Raw genomic sequence first — 16,161 nt, forward strand, 5'->3', positions numbered from 1 at the left:
CATTGAGTAGACTTTAATTCTTGAGAGTAAACAGGTTTACAGTAGAAATATCACACAAACAATCAAACTAGATTCACACCAACTGCAGTACAAAAAGACCTATAGAATCCCATAAATTCTGCAGACGCTTACCTTGCAAGTAGTCACTAGTCGCTAAACATTGTTCTATGACTCGCTCTTAATCTAGACGTTTATGCTGTTTGGGTGACCCTGAATTACTATACTCAATTACAAGTGCATCCATTAATCTATGTAGCTCGTAAATATTTTAGATGCAGACGGAGGTCCAACAGCAGCTCTTCCTATGAGTCCTGGAAGAAACGAAGCAGCCGGAGCAGGTCTGCTGAGCTAAAAAGGGCTTGCAGGTCTCGAAGATCTGGGTCAAGAAGCCGAGCAAGAAGGTAATGCCTGTCCGTTTTTATTTTAAACATCTAACAAGTTCCTCAAGATACAGAACACTGTGCGATAAAAAGGCAACACACAAACAAGAAGACTGAAATCATTTGACCACATGTATAGTCATTGGCATCAGAAATAGTCTGTACCCTAAAGTCGCACCACTTCCTATGACATCTTGGAGATACTGGTCCAAGGAGTGTTGTCCTTCAGTTATTATGGCTTGCTTATGAGTAAAAGAAGGATTACTCCTTTATTTTAGCAAAATATGAAGTCAGACAATAAGCACTGTCTGCAACCATAATCTAACAGTATACCGCCTAAATTCCTTTTGCCATTTTGACCATGACTGTGAACTGATGAGTCTACCTTTGGCAACATGTACATCAATCTGAGAGAGCCTATAACAATCTTGACAAGGGTTGGTAAATAGGGGACGGGCACAAGCTGACACCATGTTTAAGAAAATGTTCAAAACAAAGATAAGAAATACAATATGTCCTCTGCATGCATACTGTGATGGGAAGTCACAAAATTATTTTAACTAGCTTTTTGTAACAAATATTTCTCTGGTTCTAGACCTCTGTGTTCCTTGTTTTCCGGAAATCTGTTTATTTTAAAGTATGTTTGTTAAAATTCGTCTATTAAAGGTTCAGCGCATTAAAGTATCACCCCTGGTGTTCAAAATGATATCACCCATAAAAATACTAGCCCTAAAGCATATACATTAACCTACACTGTACATTAAATGTAAATTTCATACCAGCCTTTTTGTTGGGAATTATATTTTAAACCCACCATAAAACATTTCAAACAACTGCTATTCATTAGGTTTGTTTTTTAATAACAAATATAACCATAACATCATAATGCAAGTACTTTGTGCATGGATAGTTAATGAAACTAATGTCACTAATATTGCAAATTAACCAGCAAACTGCAGTGTGCTGTCAAATCCTTTAGAACTGTACACGACACATTTTGTAATGTATACAAAGGCTTGTTTTACTTGTGTGCGGCTTTAGGAATCATTCAAATGGATAACAATAATCACAAGGAGTATTTTTATATCTTCATTAACCCAGAGAAGATAAAAAGAACAAATACAAGCTGTATTGGTGGGATCAGGCAGTTATAGTACATGTTAGTACTGGTTTGTTCTCTTCCTTTTGTTAGGTAGATATTTTGTTTTTGCAAGTAGATGATTAAAACAATCATTGCGTCTGACCATTTAAGTATAGGTAATGCCAATAGTACTGATTATATCTTCCGAAATCCTCTTGAAGTATGTTGATTAACAGGAAGGCTTATTTATACATACTACCCCCTAAAAATGAGATAGACGTGGAATCTCTTAAAAGGATACATTTACATCAAATTACACATTACGAAATACATACAGTGTATTCAGTTTAAGAGAGTGCCTAATTAAATTTGTCTCTCTCTATTTTGAAAGACAATAAAAAAATCTACCTGTAAAACAAGGCAGAAAAAAATTGAAAAGCAACAGTTTACACACATGGCAATATCAAGAAATATCTCAGCTCAACCAAATGTAATAAATCATCCCATTTACTAATTTGATCACATTAGATGGTGATGTGGGAGAAGCGTTTCAAATACCATCTCCTCATTAATATACATAAGTCTGGGGAATATAATGGAATACTAGTGCAGGGATGTCATAGTTACTGTTTCTTAGTTTACTAAATGGAACAGGTTGATGTGATCCGGGGTGCTATTTGTCAATGTCATGTTAAAATGGTTTTGGTCGAGTTATGTAGTCCGGAGCGACGTTGGCTGATAAATCAAAACTCTATTGAGTGGACAGGAGGCAGTGATTGATACCGTGACAGGATATGAAGAAGAGGATCTTGATGCAAGCATGCATGATATAAAATATGAGAAGGCAAATGGCCCGGGAGTATGGATATTATTCAGTGAAATGAGAATAATAATACTGGCATAAAAATATTGCTAAGAGAAGATTAGGACCGTTCCTGTTTGAATATTACCTTTGAATTCCTTTGTGTGAAATTGTGTTTCGGATCCAGCATTTTAAGTATCCCTTTACTGTGTTTACATTCCGTCCAGGAACAAGAAAAACAAACACTGCGTTGCAGGATCGTCCAATAAGCGAGAAATGTTTTGTCAGATAGTGAATGTTTATGCACTGGGATTAATGAATGTCTTAATGGTTAGACACAAGCCATGGTGTAACCTCTAGCCCTGCTAAACCGTGAAGGCATCCGTTACATTTTAATTTGTTTGGTGGCTGTGATTATAATTCTGCATTTTTATCTTTTTTTAAATTTTATTTTAAAGAGGCAGCATTCAATGCTAGTCTCCAGGTTGGAGATTATTCAACAAACAATTTCATTTACAGTTTTCTTTGATTACCTGCAGGATCAAATTTATTGGAATAAAATGCAGATTTTAACTATATCTCTGGATTAATCTTTTATCTGAGCTCGTGCGGGCAAACTGTGCAAATCTGTTTTTCATTAGGCTTCACACTAGCAGGTGTCAGATGTTGAGTGAGTGAAACACATTTGGAATTTTTGTTTAAGTCCACAGGTGCTGAGCAACATGAAAAAGTGATAGAGAGCACTGAATGTAAAATCAGATTTGCTCAATTTTCAACGATAAAAATCTCACAGCTGATGAACTTTTCTCATTCTTCAACTTTATTATAGTGTTCCAAGGTTAAGGTCAGATACATGCTGTTTGTTTTCTGTCGAGAGCTTAGTAAAACGGAGAGATCCAGCGAGTGGGGGGCTTTGTTATGGGATCTCTAGGTTGTCATATTGCTATGGAGGGCAATGTGCATCCTTTACAAGTTTGTTAACAGTAAGCTGATGACGGGTAAAAACAAAATAAATGTAGCCTTTTAGAGGATTGAGCAGACTTTCAAGAGTAGGGTCTAAAACAGCTGATTCTCAAGCCAAAAGAAAAGCAGTGGACACATTTAATAGTGGCTGAACTCTTTATATTATTGTGGCTAGTCAATAGAAGGAAACATAAAGGGAATCAGTAGGGGGAATCGGACTGCAATCCTACACAATGACCGCAACAATGAAATGGGCTGAATCAAAGCCACACAGCGCTTTCCATTACCATGGTTGATTAAGGGGCTACTGGGTGGCAGGGAGTTGATGCTGTGTCTTCACAAAATTACCCTGATGGCCGTATTACATTGTTGAAATGGATCTATATATGCTGTACTAGCAAGTTGTAACATATATTTAGCCTCTAACTTGTTGACTTATTGCAAATGACAAGCAATTATTATTATTATTTTTTTTTGCTTTGAAACATTTGGATGCCATTCATCCTTTGAAAATTTTTTAGAAAGAAAGAAGGACAAAAAATGCTACAGTAATATTTCTGGATAGGAAGAACTTCATGTTATAGAAAGATAGAGGACCTGCATTTGTACATGTAGATAAATGTGCAAAGCAATCATTATATGGTAATTCAAATGCATCATTAAACACCAGTGCAAATAAGCTGTAACTAATAGTAACATGTCTATTCTACTTTGACCTCTAGCATGACAGTATAAATATGTCAAGTTTTGGTTTAACCTTTTGGGCTTTTAATCTTGGAAGTAATAACAACATTGGAATAACAACATTTCAATATACATCATTATCTTTTAGTAATACAATTTCTCAGCTTTAGTAAACTACTGTACTGAGCCCTTATTTCTGTGGTCTGGTGCACATTGGTTTTGGTCGTCAAGCAGTTAAAAAAAAAAAAAAAAAAAAAAAAGTCATGCAGTAAATATATTACAATCACGTTAAGTTCTGTTTGTTAGGAAGTAGAAAGCTTTACCTCAGAATTAGAAAATAAATACAAAATAAATCTCTCCTACTTTTTCTATTTAAGCTGCTTGAAGTTCTTCCAAATTGGGTTTTAAATGCCAATTAGCAGGTTGAATGTAGTAAAATAAAAGCAAATGCATCCAAATGGCCTCACCTTATGGCTAGTTAGGCTTCTGAGGGAAAAGCTGACCCTTTGCTCTAAGCAAGGCTTTGGGAAAAACATTCATCCTAATGAACACATTAATTAGAACCATAACTATTTATAAGATGATAATTAGAAACATAGCACAGTAAACTGGGTTTTTCCTGCAATTAATGAAGGATTAATTACTAGAGGTAATGAAGTGGATTTTTGAAATGCATTAAGGTGAAGTACAGAGATGTGCAAGGCTTTGTGATCACCACATAATTATTTTGGACTGTTTGAGCGGAGCTCATATGAGATGGCTAATAAGCACCAGTGCATCATTATATATGCACCTAAAAAGACTTGCCACCAAAATGACTGTCTAATTATTTCTAATTGGCAGGACTCTGTGTAGTCAGTGAGCTGTTTGTAGCCATTTTAGTGTTCGTTTAATAATGCTCCGGGCCATGTGATAAAGGGAATAAGCTTAAGGCACGGGCTGGCCTTGGCTAGCAACATCGATCAGGTTTGGTGGGGCAACAAATGTATTTGCTTATGTAGAGGTCAGAACCTGAAGTATTTTGACCGAAGTTTGCCTGCCTTTTTTTTCTTTTAAAGCTACTTGACAGTGTTTGTCCATAATTAGCAAAACAATTGTGGCTATCACCCTGTTTGGATTTCCATATGATACCATATTCTTTCATCGTTGTCCTTTCCTATGACATATTAGCATTGATGGAAGCCAAATATTCAGCTCTTTTCGAATTCCCGTGCTTCGCATTCCATGCTGGTGCATATACTGTCTTGCCAGCTCCACACATTTGTTAGTTTAAACAGACTTGCATTTCAGCACATGGATCTGCTGAGCTCCTGATTGACGCAGAGTGAAACTTTCTACTCAAGGACAACATTCTTTTTCAGAGCTTTTAAGAATGTCCCTGAGGAATAAGTCATTAAGCATTAAGAAGGAAGAAAGCAGTCCAATCGAATACTAACATTTTCCACAGGATTTTAATAGTTAGTTGGATATGTTTTCTAACTTCTGACAGCTATGTTTGTATCCAAGGCTAGTGCTTAATGAGTAAAAAAAGGAACAGTGGGGATTTTTGTAATGTAACATATTCCTTTTGTTTTCTATAAAGCCCCCTACCGCCCAAAAATGTAATAATTGCTGGATTTAATTATCTGATAGAAGCACTGATGCTCTGTTTTTGTGTTTTTTAGCTGCACTAAGGTAGATTTGAGTTGACATCTTGTTAAGTGCATGTCTTGAAGACCCTGCAAAAGACAAGCGTAGTGGAGCCCTAACCAAAGCCAGCTGTGCGATTTTTGTCCATATATAAACGTCATACCAATGGTTTGACAGAAAAGCAGTAAAGTAAATTGTAGGCTAATAAACTAAAAGGTCAGGTATCGCTTTTTGTGGAGGACAATGTGGTTCTAATTATTTATGTAATATTTAATTAACAAAAAAAAAATACTAAAAAAACAAGAAGTCATGTACTTTTTGGAAGATATATATAATTCATGTCTCTAAATGTATTCTTGTTTTTACAGTCACTGTTTCTGTCAAATAACATAGTTTTGCTACATCATCCATTTATGATTTGGTTATCAAAAAGAAAAACAACCCTAAACCTACTATAATAGAATTTCATATTTTCCAGTCTGTGTTGCTCCAAATTGGCACAATCCCTCTCAAAGAAAATAGTTTCCTCCCATACTGCTACAAAATATTTATTTTTAACAACTTAAGTAACATTGGCTCCCTCTGTTCTAGCAGTGACCCCCTCATTCACCGTAATACCTAACAAGCAAGTAACTGAACAGGTGCCCAAAATCAGAAACAAGATTAAAATACTGCCAGAATACTGAAGATGTTTATCCAATAATAAACACGTGTTTGACCGCTGCTTAATGTACTACAGTAGACTGCAACAATCGATAACCAGCATTGGCTGCTATTTTTATTAAGCAAATTAGAGGCGGGTGAGAGAGTAGTGTTCTGGTTTAAGTTCATCTTAATTTGCTTTGTTAATTACTTATTAATTAATTATTAAGTATATTAAACACTGTATAGTGTGTGTGTGTGTGTGTGTGCACACGGCTGTAGATAAATTGCTTTAAATGAGCAAAATGTTGGTATTTCATTTTTAAAATGTTTAAATGTACCCCTTCTATTTTTTATGATTTTAATTGTGCCATCACTTTGGGACAGCTCTTTTTTTATTTAAAAAAAACAAACTTTTTGAGTACATTTTGTCCAAACCGTTATTAATCAAAGCATACTTTGAGGCAGATCACCTTAAGCATTACTAAGCTGTTTTAACTCATTACCATTACAGGGGTTCACCACATCGTGCTGTTGAAAATTGATCAACCTTTTTTAAGATTTTAAAAATAAAAATAAGATGAAGTTTGATTTGCCAACTTTCTTATTTGTTAGTTGGCGATAGTTAAATACCAAACCAAACAATGTTTGGTTATTTAGGTAAGGATTAGATCAGGGCCAGATTCATTACTTGTAGTTCACAATGATATATAAGGACGGCTCATTCAACACCTATGTCAGAGACGATTTTCTCCCTGCTTATCAAAAAGCACTGACTTCATTTCCTTGGATCAATGAAAATGAATACTTTCTCTTTTTATGAGTCCAGTATTCCAGATGTAGTTTATATTTAATTAAGTGTAGTTTCCTTTTTGCTGATGGTATTTGTATCTGTTTTGTGTCGTGCATTCTTTCTAGTTTTACAGTTTTCCACCTGTTTTCTTTCAGCATTTATGATTTTTCTTACTCTAGAGTTGTGAGGTTCTAAATCACTTAAGTACACAGCATAGCCAGTCCACATTTAAACAATAAAATGCTGTTAAAGAAAGTCTTCAGATCTTGTACCACTTCATAAATATACATGTATAAAAATAAAAAATAAAAAATTATGTAGCCCAAGGGCACACCTGCTAATTAAAGACACATCACTGAAACTTGTTCTGAAATGTGCTTGTTTGCTCAAGCCGCTCTGCAGGCACTCATAATAGTACAGATGGCCCTGGCAAAAGCGATTTATGCGAACTGAGCAGCAGTTAAATTTAGTGCAAAAAAATTCTGATCCTGGATTTTAAATTCCAATTGATTACCTGCGAAGAAATTAGCAAATTAACACTCATTGGGTAGTAAGTCACAATTGACCTGCAAAGGTATTTACCGTATAGAGTTAAGCGACTGGGCTAAAGTGCTAATGGAGTTAGTCATTTCAAGTTGCTTTGGAGACCTTTTCAAGTAGGGGATGCTTATGAACCTGAGATTTCTGGTATGAGAATTATTGTACCTCTGCTGAGTGATGCCAGGCATCTGTGCATACCATTGCATGTCTTATGACATAAGGGTATATCTGGATGTAAGGAGCCTTTTGAAGATGTTTGAATTTCACTAAAACAACCTTTGGCTGGGTGGGAGGGCACCATGTCTGACGAAACTTTTCTAGCTTCGTATTTCTGCAATTTTATTTTTGATGTTTGTTTGTTTGTTTAAATTTCTTAATGTTAATATTTTGGTCTCAATATTTTTTTTGCATGGATTTAAATTAGAATGTTTCACCTTGGTGAATGACACCAGTACTTGTTTTGAATTGATTATAATTGGTCAAGTTATTCAAACAAAACATAAGAATAAATAAATACTGACTCATTGCTTGAAAAGAGGAAACAGCTTGGGAAAATATTTTCAGCAGCTTGCATAATTAAAGGAATATCATAAATTAAAATTTTATGTTTGAAGAAGACTCAAAAGCCGGGGTGGTTAACATATTTGTATCATATTCAGCCTGTATAATATTCACTCGGGAGATGACAGCTGTTTGTATATGAAGGTTATTTATTGGTAGTGAGAATTAGTATTCCTCCAAGGTGTTCTAAAACATTTTAATTAGCGTGTGTAGCTTGCCTTTAATGTGTATGTTAAACATACCTGGAATAATGCATTGCATTGTAACAGCTTGTTCAATTAATTGTTTCTTCTATTCACTGAAGGTTGAGGGTGTTAAGTTTGAGCAAACTTGAAGCATGACCAATATCCCACTCAGTTGCACTATGTCCAGTCCAGTAGGTTTCCAAGCAGTACTGCCGTTTCCTGCAGAGAAGAAACAAGAACAATTCAGTTTGATTTTTTTTCTTATTTTTTGTTAGTGTTTGAGTTGGTATTTATACATGCATGCATTTGCCTGACTAAATACATTATTAACTTTTTAAATTCCAGGAAAAAATAAATAAATCTCTTCCTTAACTGCTTTCAGTAGTGTGGCAGAAACAAACCAGGTCAGGTCTTCGAAAAAATCGTGACCGTTGAATTCAGACATCCTGATTGTAAAGAGCAATAAAACTGCTGTGTGTGGTTTTTTCTGGTTTAAGTAACATTGAAAAAGAACCTTTAGCAGCTTGTGTTTTGACTGTGCAGACGACCGTAAACATTATTAGGCTGTCGCCACTCGTTCACGACATCTGTGTTGAAAATTGATCAACCTCATATAGGATTTTCTGAAAAAAATGTAGGTAAACTTTAATTTAACAGCTTTCTTACTTCTTGGGTACAGGACATTGCAGAACAAATAAACGCCAAACCAAACAGTGAATTGTTATTAGACAAGAATTACATTTGATGGAACATTTTTATTTTTCTGGTAAGAATGGAATACAGCAAGACTTCTCATTTGGCACTTTTTTTCATAGAGAGGATATTCCCCCTTCTTTAATGCTATTACTCATTTGTAATGCATTATGAATGTGCCACTTTGCCGCTGTTCACAAAGTCGCTCTGTCAATACTATCAAACCTAAACATTTTAGAACAACAGTCCACCCTCAAAGCACTTGTAGATTATAGTTATACTCCGAGGACACATCAAGTGATCTCAGACAGCAGTAACACTTGCTTCTTACTTTGAATACAGCTAATCTCTTTATGAACTGGCTATTGTTTAGTAACATAGGAAGTAGATGCAGATCTTCATGTCTTATCAGAACGTCTTAGGTAACTCTGTCATAGTTTGAATCAAGAGACAGTACAGTACGTTTTGTTGTATGTGTGCATTTTTTATATTGTTACATTTTTACGTATGTTAAAACATAATTGCGATAGTATTGTATTTGTTTATTTTTACTGGATGAATACCTTTTTTCATAATAGAATATTTAACATATTAGGGAAGTAGAGATATTTTGGGTGGACTTGTTCTACGGGTTCAAAAGAAACTCAGTGAGGCGGTGTTTTCCCTGTATATGAAAGTTTTATTATGTTTTGTATCTCAGACCACCTTCATAGTTTATTAGTTGGGCAGAATTTACTTTTTGTATCATAGATCGATAGATAGATAGATGAATATTGGTGACTTCTAATGCTTCTGTTCGGCAGGAGAAAAGGGCTGATTAGGCTTGACAGCAGGAACCAAGGTCAGCCGTTGGTCTTAATTGGGTTTCAGTGGTGTGGTGCCATTTAAATTGGTGCAAAAGTGATAAATTGCTTTAAAAATAAATAAATAAAAAAGATGCCTGTCCTTTTAAAACAATTTAGAAGCAGATCATATATAAACATTCCTGAAACTGTGTTCTTTGTCCAAAAAAAAAAAGCGTGTAAATAATGGAATTAGCACAGTCTGTATTCCACAAGGCACACTACATTAAGTTTATCCTGTTTCCAATACTAACAGTATCATATAACTACCATTAATGTACAATTTTCAATGAAAATGTGTTTGCAGAAATGTAATATAGCAAGATAACAATGATACACCATCCACCTTCACGCCCAACGATATAATTATCCAAGTGGGTTCTGTCTGGGGATCATATCCATGCATGTATTGGGGTCAGCAGAGATAAGCCGGAGTCTGCTATAGCATGGCAGTAATTACTTTATTGATAATTCACTGCGAAAATGGTCCTGGCCAATAGTGTAAGGAAGATTTAATGGATTGGCTGAGGAATGGTTAGCTCTTAATAGGAATACAAATATGTGTTGGCCACAGGGAGACAATCCCTGAAGAGATAGGGGAAAAAAAAGTCAAATAGAAAATATAGCAAACTGTTTATCTGCTGTTTGGATTAAAACATTTTTACTCTGGCTTCAAATGAGTTAATAATTCTCGAAGGAGAATGTTTCAGTAATGAAATTGACATTTAACTGCATTTCGGCTCTCTATTAGCACTGTGAAATCAAATTTGTTACTGACCCAGGAGTACACTTTTTAACAGATTTGCTATTTGTTAAGTCTGTGTAGTGATCGTGTTTTATGCTTCATTTTAAATTTTTAAGTTTGCTAAAATATGGAAATATTTCAGTAAAAATGATAGGCGTAAACCATGTATAGGAATATTTGGATATTGACTTTACTGCAAAGTCTGCAAGTGTACACCAATGTAATCTAGACTCTGGAATTCTAACTTTTCCAAAAGCATTATTTTGGTAACAGCACCTGGACTGCACAGTATTACTAAAACATTTATTTATTAAAACTACAGCCAAATATGCTTGCATCTTAAAATCGTAAAACATGATATTGTATTACGTGGTTCTCATTAAGTCTTTTATCATTTGCTGTATTCTTTTGTTTTATTTATATGCTTTCATTACAGGGAAATACAGAAATAATAAATTGAATGGGTATTAGCAGATTTGACATGGCAGCCTCCTGGCTATTTAATACAGATCACTCTGGGTAAATTGCAACATTAGGTCTTACTGGAAGTTTAAGCTTGCCATTGCTTATCCATAGAAGACCTTTTCAAAAGATACACTGCCTACCATTGCATACCTGATTGTGACATGTGTAGAGACTGGAGAAGCCCTGAGGTGCCAAGCAGCAGGGAAGCCACACATTTTGGCAGAAAATGATCCTCTTTAGGTGTCTGGATTTTTCCTTTGTCCCAGATAGCATTGCCACTAACACCATGACTGAAGAAAACGTTCCCCCGCCCCCTGCTGAGTCAGATTCAGGACATGGAGCTCTCTAACACTCAGCCAGGCCAGACTGCTCCAGCTCTCTTGTAGTGCTTTGTCTTCATAAAAGACTGGTCTAGAGACAGCAGAGGTTTAAACAGTGAAAGCTTGTTAAAAAGAGATGCATTTAATTTAGAGATCTGCACATACATTTCTTTATTCTCCATGTTTGGCCATGTTCTTAAAGCTTTAACCTGTGAGTATTTTAAAGGCTCGCTTTTTTTTTTTTTTTTTTTAAATCTGTTTTGAATAATTAAATGAAGTGTACTACTAATTATACATACTAAAGTATAGTGGAAGGTAATGCTTACATACATGCCAACGGACAGCTTTGCGTTTTCTTGTTTTATCTCCCCTTACATTCCAGGTCCCCTGTCGACATCTGTGGATATGGTTCACTTGCTGCCCAAGAAGCTGGCTGGAGTCTTGCTGTTTTGTACCCAGGCTGCAGAATTTACTGCCAAGCTGTATTGTGCAGTCTGGTCACATTTTTTAAAATAACACTTGAGCCCTGCAGTCAGTTTAAACCTCCAACATGTTTAAAATCCACTAGACCCCAATGAGAACAGTTTCACAAATCCCCATTTCTTATATTGGAAGCATAGTGTATCGCATAATCTATGCAATTTTTATTTTCGACTTTTACATGGACCCACAAGTCTATTGCAGTTTCCAATAACATCTCTCCTAACCCTGTTGCTGCCCTGCAGGTCACTTTCCAGACACCGGCGGTCACAGAGTCACAGCAGCGGCAAGTCCAACCGGAAGAGGAGCCGCAGTCGCAGCAAGACGAGAGACAGAAGCCGAAGAAAAACCAGAGAGGACAGGGGAAGAGACCGGGATAGAGACAGAGACAAAGAAAGAGGCAAGGGGAGGGAGTCTATCTCTGACAAGCAAGGGTAAGCAACTGTTTTATAATGCTTTCCAACTACTTGGTACATATTTGCAGGAAAACTATATCATAGGTAAGTTAATATTACATTTATTACAAAAAAACATGGGTTTTGAAAAAAGTACACCATGGTTTATGTTAACATTTAAAGCAGCTCTTATATGCAAGTCAGTGAAGTTTTGAAGAATAGCGTACTGTAAATGCATGATATGGTTCCGCAAATTAAAATCGGTTAATGCTTTACCATACAAAAGGCCCCCCACCCCCCTCTTTTTCTCATCACCTCTGCGTAATGTGATTCGCCAGTTGTTAGCAACTGACAAGAAGTGAAGTTGTCAGTCAGAATGACTGACATCTCTCAATTTCGCTGGGAAGAATGCCTTTTGTCCTCTGTGTTAATTTAGTGACTGGCCCCATTTTGAAAAATGAATACAATTATACCAGCCTTTTTCAAGTTTCAAACAAAAATCAATATATTCCTATAGATTTATGTAGGTACTGTCAAGAAAAAAACTGATCTAGAGTGTTTTCTTCCTTGGTGTATTAAATTCTTGTGCATGGAAGGATAGAGTCCAGTGTGTGTATAACTAGAAACAAGAGACTAGTCATGTATATTGTAAACTAATGCCAAGCAAAACGAAAGCAATTTATCTGTCCTTGTGAAACCTACCATGAAATTCCCTCATAATTACAAATAATTATGCATGCTGGTTGCAGCCAAGAGGATTCAAGAAAGAGACCAATTCAACTGTCGTACTTTGCTTTGTAGTGTACACTTCAGTTGAATTTAAAAAGCCGAAGTTCTTGAAGAAAGTAATCTTGCGTTTTCAGCCTTTCAACTTATAATATTTATATCCACAGGAATGACAAAACAGTTATTTTTGTACCCCTTAGCTCAAGTGTATACTATGAGGTTTTTAGCAGGAACAGGATTTTAATTATTATTAAATTTGCTCAGACTGATAGCTTAAATGATATTCATAATTAATATTATGAGATTAAACTAAACTAATGCCATCAATATAAAACCAATAAAGATATTAGGAATAATATACAGTGCTCCCTCACTTTCGGTTCTCGGTTATAACGCACCTCGGATATAACGCTCCTACAGCACATCCCCCAATTCCCTATACTAGTGATTCATGCAATATTTCTACAATAAATACAGTACTGGTGTTCAAACTATAAACAACTTCTCAGTCTGACTAACATTTCTGTCTCTCCCTTTTGATACAGTATCTGAACTGAAAAAAGCTGCACTGATACTATAACACTGACATCTTATTCTGCATTTGTTTTATAACAAAATAAATATTAGGCCTATTCCGTGGTTTATCTTTCCTAATATATTTACTTTTTTTTGCTGCGAGAGGAGCTGAAGCTTTCTCCGGGAGACGAGACGCTTCAGCTTTGCTTCAGCCCCGCTCCGGCAGCCAAACCTGGGGCGAGCCAATTCCCTCTTCCCCTCGCCTGACCCGCTCTCCTTCTCGCACTTGGTTTGCTTGTCTGTCGTTTCGAACCGAACTCAGGACCACAGTTTAGCCAGGCTATTTATAGTTTTAAAAACTGCTAATTAAAGTGTTCCATAAGTGGGAATCTTAGTCAGATGTGTTTTAGTCAGATGTGTGTTGTGTCCTGCGGCACCCCACCACTCTTTTGTATGTAACGCGCTTATTGTGTCGTGCCCCCCCCCCCCCCCCCCCCCCCCCCCGAGACCCGCATTATAACGAGGAGCACTGTATTAGACATATTCCATTATTTTAATAAGCATTTTTTTTTAAAGCTAGTTTTAAAATCTTTGTCCAATATTTTGTGGATGTTAAATACATGTTAACTAGCAAAGTTAATAATATAAAGTCAGTCTGATGCATGCTGAATAATTATCTCAGATTCTTACACTGTGGGGGTGCTTTTTGTGCACTGGAAAGTGGTGCTGATTTTAGAATAAAGAAAGGGACTGTTCATGAATATTTTTCTACAAACCACAGAAAATGGTATAAATCATTGGCTTGAAACCCATGACTCCCAGTTGATCTCGTGATAGAAAGGGTTGATTGTTTGATTAAAGTGGTACATACTATAAAGCCAGGTTCACACCTCAACAATATGGACATTTTAAAGAAACTTAACAGGTTCAATAGGTTAAAAAAATCCAGTTTTCCATGTGAAACATTCCTTGGATTGGATGAAGGACGGCAAAGTAAAACTGCTGGTATTAGTTCCAAAGGTCACTCATGTACATACATTTTTTTTTTTTTTTTTTTTTTTTAGCATTTTCTATTCTAAGTTCTTTCACCTTCCAGTATTTCTGTTACAATAAAACTGATTGACGTGCATCAATTATGCTACATACTGTACAGCCTGATGTTTTACACTTGCTTCGATTTACAAATTAGAAACAGATGTAGTTAAAATAATAATATATTTCCAAGTGCGGTTTACTAAAAGAAAATTAAATGCATTGAAACTTTTTAGCTCTTGACATATATTACCATGTATCTTTTCAATATATGTATTCATCAATTTCTAATTTTGGAAATTGACATTCAAATAAGCAGTAGACCTTGTCTGTGTATTTATAGCTTGTTTGTAATCTTCCAAAGGGCAGTACAGTACTCTCTGGCGCATGCTCAAATCCATCACCCAAGAATTTATGTGATGAGGAGTCGATTTTCCACAACAAAAGTCAATCAGTGCGTAACTTAAGGGCAGCCTTTGAATGTGTTTGTTTCCTTAAGGCTGCTGCTGCTGCTGTTTCATACCTGTTTTGTCTAAATGAGATCAGCTGTCTTAGTTGTTTTCTGCATCATGTTGTGTAAGAACAAAAACGTACATTTTTATAAGAGAGAGAGAGCGAGCAAAACCTAAAAATGCATGAAACTGTATTTTGCCTAGTGATGTGACAATCAGATCAAAGCATGAACAAAACTGTTTTGGGCAGGGAGGGATGGTTATGGCTGGTTAATTCACATGACTATAGTCCTGTTGTTTTTTTATCCGTCTCTTGGATAAATACATTAAATGCAAGTCGGAAATGTCAAAGTTTTGGAGTTTGACAGCAATCATACATTCGGTGACTGTCATTTTCTATTCCCCTTTTCTTCTTGCAGCAGGAAGTCATTATGCAAATTGTACCTTATTTGCATACAGGTTACAGAGTTGTGTGGCATGAAGCATGCTCTGAACCCCTTTTAAAGAGTCTGTTTAGATCAAAGCGAGTCTGTGTGATAGCTGTTGTCTGACACCAAGCTGTGTGGTGTTGTTTTCATTAAACATTTATCACACTTCTAGTATGACAGCAGGCAACTTTGTGCTTGGGTAACATGTTTTCATGCAAAATTTATTGAAAAAGACGAGACATTGTAAAGAGATCTTGTTGCCTTTCACCAGTGGCAAAGGGTAAACGTTTGATTGCAAGGAAGGAAGTGTGCTTTTGACACTGCACTACACTTGTTAGGCTGACATGGGAAAGACATTTGCAGCAGTTTACCTTTTTTATTTGCAAATATGTTTTGAAGAATGTCAATATAAATTCATAGCTGTCTTCTATATGTCCGTGTAAGCGTGTTGGTACATTTATCTGGCTAGAAATATATGCACTACATTATCATAGCTCTGTAAATCGTATGTAATTGTTCATGACAAGTTATCCTTTGGATTTACAAACATTTCGTACTCTAATACTGTTTAATGGAAGGCATCTTTGGCAGGAAGCCATTAAAGGCACTGTAAAACATTTTGCTTGTAGCAAATAAAGACTTGCATTGGGGTTTTGTACACATACTGCTACATCTTTATTGACTCAGAGGTTCCTGAATCAGCCCTGAAGGGCACACTTACGGAACATTATTTTTTAACTAATAGGGTAAAGTGGTTGCTGTTGAATTTGTTTTGCATAAATATATCATGGTACAGGCTGTCTGTAG

The 16,161-nt window shown here is 35.9% G+C and overlaps 1 protein-coding gene across 3 annotated transcripts in view; it reads left to right on the top strand.

Annotated features, from left to right (window-relative positions):
* Window positions 1-16,161, top strand: part of LOC121323697 (serine/Arginine-related protein 53-like) — a 105,212-nt gene that overhangs the window by 6,165 nt on the left and 82,886 nt on the right. For all 3 annotated transcript variants that reach the window (XM_041264895.1, XM_041264894.1, XM_041264896.1), the window contains exons 3-4: window positions 273-401; window positions 12,051-12,239. In XM_041264895.1, coding sequence (XP_041120829.1) covers window positions 273-401; window positions 12,051-12,239 — 318 coding nt within the window. The remainder of the gene's footprint in view (window positions 1-272; window positions 402-12,050; window positions 12,240-16,161) is intronic.

Source organism: Polyodon spathula, chromosome 11 (genome assembly GCF_017654505.1).
Source record: "Polyodon spathula isolate WHYD16114869_AA chromosome 11, ASM1765450v1, whole genome shotgun sequence".
In the NCBI taxonomy this organism is placed as follows: Eukaryota; Metazoa; Chordata; class Actinopteri; order Acipenseriformes; family Polyodontidae; genus Polyodon; species Polyodon spathula.